The 2,917-nt window shown below is 55.2% G+C and overlaps 1 protein-coding gene across 1 annotated transcript in view; it reads right to left on the minus strand.

Annotated features, from left to right (window-relative positions):
* LOC113201857 (uncharacterized) overlaps window positions 1-2,917 on the minus strand; it is a 13,601-nt gene continuing 10,684 nt past the window's right edge. The window contains exons 2-5 of the mRNA XM_026415814.2: window positions 2,285-2,494; window positions 1,828-1,904; window positions 891-1,545; window positions 1-713 (exon numbers count right to left, since the gene is read on the minus strand). Coding sequence (XP_026271599.2) covers window positions 168-713; window positions 891-1,545; window positions 1,828-1,904; window positions 2,285-2,416 — 1,410 coding nt within the window. The 5' untranslated portion in view covers window positions 2,417-2,494 and the 3' untranslated portion in view covers window positions 1-167. The remainder of the gene's footprint in view (window positions 714-890; window positions 1,546-1,827; window positions 1,905-2,284; window positions 2,495-2,917) is intronic.

Consider the following 2,917-nt stretch of genomic DNA (forward strand, 5'->3'; position numbering starts at 1 on the left):
TTCACAAAATTCGAGCAAACCTTTATTTGCTAAAGCAGCTAAAGCCAGTAACAAAAATGAAAAAAAGAAACGAAATCTGGGTCAGAAAGGGAGAAGACATGTCTCATTATGCAATTATGCATAATTATGTAGTCACCCAAATAACGGCCATAGTGTCCGCAGAGCCCTTAAAACTTGTCTGAGGATTTCACCGTTTCTTCACAACATTTTAAGCAGCTCACTTCGACTTGGACCCAGGCGGGCAGCACCCGCAACACGTCTAGACGCAGCCCGTGGCACGTGCATTGGCCCTGGTAGCAGACGCCGTCCCTCCGCAGCTTGAAGCTCTTGAGCGCGCGCAGGCCGCACGGCCGGAGCAGGCTGTCCAGCCTCATGCTGGTCCAGGGCAAGATGAGCAGCAGCTCCTCCAGGGTCCGCCCGTGGGCCAGGAGAAGCGACTGCAGAGTGGCGCGGCGGAGGCCCTCCACCTTGAGCCACTGCAGGCCGCTGTGGCCGGGCGGGAGCTCGGGCAGCACGAGGGGCAGCGCGTCGAGGGCGCCGTCGACACACGACAGCTCCAGCCTCCGCAGCCGCGGCATGGCGTGCACGGCACGCAGGTGGGCCTCGGCAGGGTTCCGGACGCTCAGCTCCGTCAGGCTGGGCGCGGCACGCTGCAGCAGCCGCAAGCTCCAAGCCAAGTCCGCATTGCAGACCAAACCACAAAGCCGTTTCGCCTACAGAACAGAGAAATCAGTTAAACGGCATTTAACATTATATGCATCGAAACGCTCGGGTGGGCAACCCGCTCGCTCGTAGATACAGCGGTACAGCATAACTACAGCAGTGCACGGGGCTTATAAGCCACCTAGAAACAGATCGCTAAAATAAGCAGTTATGAGTTTCACACTTACATTTGACACGTCTCTCATTGTCGCTTCCTTTGCTATGCGAGTGAGGCCCTTCACATGTAGACTCAACAATGTGAGAGAGGGGCTTTGACGAGGAGGTGGTGAGTGCCGGTCTGCTGAAGTAGAACTGGAAGTGGAACGATTTGGACGTTGTGGGACGCTGAGGGCCCTGGTATTGTATGGTCGTGGCCTGGAAGGTCGTCGGTGCCGGACTGCAGAGGGGGGCCTCTGACCGAGCGGTCGAGGATCCCGGCCTGCAGTTCTGGTCTGCACAGTCGGTGTCACAGCGGCTACTGGCACCCGAGAACTGCCCGTTAGCTCTCCGTCCCCGCCCTCTGGTGTTGGCCGCTTAGTGAGGCCGGCCCTCGCGGCCAGCACCAGCCACATGGCCTTGACGAGCGGGTCCTCGGTGTTGGTCACGGTCCCGGTCAGCAGCTGGCCGCCGTCGCCCCGCAGGCTCAGGTGCCACGACCCGGCAAACAGTAAGGTCAGCAGGACCTCCTGGTCTCGGCACTCGAGGCCCTCCAGCTGGCCGGCGGCCTGCTGCAGCACGCGCGGCCCCAGCTGGTGCCTCACGGCGGCCTTGGTGTTGAGCACAAGGTGCTCGTCCCAGCACTGGCCAGTGGCAGCGGCGCCGCACCTCACGCACCAGCCGCTCCTATTCAAAGAATTGCAAAAATGTAGTGTCTAGTTTGGCCTGTGGCCTGCGATGTTGGACTAATCTGCCTTTTTAGAGAGCTAATAACTTCAGTGGCTTTAAAGAGGCACAAAAGAACTGCACTCCTAAAAAAGCACTAAACTGCACCAAAGTGCTAAATGTTACTGGCCTTGGACACTTTTTTGCTTTTGCAGTGTCACAGAAAATGAAAAGTACCGCGCGGTGTGTTGGAGCCGTTTGGTAATTTTAGTGCGACACTATCACGTTCTTACATTATATTACCTGGAACTGCCTTGGCGCTCGAGCAGCCGCAGCACAGTCAAGTTGGTAAGAAGAGACGAGGGAGCCGAATCAAACTCCTGCAAAATCAGAAAGTGACAAAACTGTAAAAAGGGGAATACAAAATGGCGGTCTCGCAAAGACTCGGCCAGGCGCCAGTTTCAAGCAAGCGCGCCCACTAGGTACGTAGCCATGAGGAGGGAAGGGGAGGGGGGAAGCACCCAGAGGCCCATAGGGCCTGATGAGCAGGCTGGTAACATTGCACTCCGTCGTAAAGACGCCCAAACGCGCGTTACCCCCCCCCCCCATTTTTTATAACACAAGCGTTCACATGACGTTTTTCGGGATTTTCGTTACAAGAGTAACTCTTTCAGAAGAAAACATGCCCCCCCTCCTCTTTTAATAGCGAGGCGCACCTTTTTTAAAAATGTTTGAAACTTAGTCTCTAGGCTGAACTTACCGCGAAGCAGACCGGGCACTCCCACGTCGCATTTCCCTGAAGGCACTTGAGGCACGACATATGTCCGCAAGGCACCATCTTGGGGGCTCGGTCGTCTTTGTTGAACTCTTCGTTGCAGGTTTCACACTCCATGCTGCTGCTGGTGCTCCTTATCGTCAATGAGCCTGAGCAGCTTTCGGCGCAGGATCAACGATCAATCTGACGTTCTCGCTGAAAATGAGAGAAATGCAATAAAGAAAGGTACGTGCGGCAGGCTGGCACGCAATAGAGCATTCCGGTAACGCTGAAATGCAGAAGAATGGATGGAACAATAACACAGAAGTATACGAGTGAACGCATAAAGCTTTCCGTTATCTTGTTCCCCGCATTCTTCTTATTTTTAACTTTACCGGAATGCTTTGTTTCAAGGCGATGGTATGATAGTATTCAAGTGGGACCCCCGGCGGTCGGCGCCCCTCACAAGTAGGCAACCTATCCTGCATGGGCGTGATGAAGGGCGGCGGTTGTACGGGCGGCGGGAACACGCCTAAACCTGACCAATAGTCCACAATTAGAATGGGGATGTTATTGGATTGAGGTAACCAGGTATCAGTTCAGGACCCACTCTCAACTGACAGAACCGAGGGGGGGGGG

This window comes from Frankliniella occidentalis, unplaced genomic scaffold (assembly GCF_000697945.3).
Source record: "Frankliniella occidentalis isolate FOCC.00 unplaced genomic scaffold, Focc_3.1 Scaffold174, whole genome shotgun sequence".
Lineage (NCBI taxonomy): Eukaryota > Metazoa > Arthropoda > Insecta > Thysanoptera > Thripidae > Frankliniella > Frankliniella occidentalis.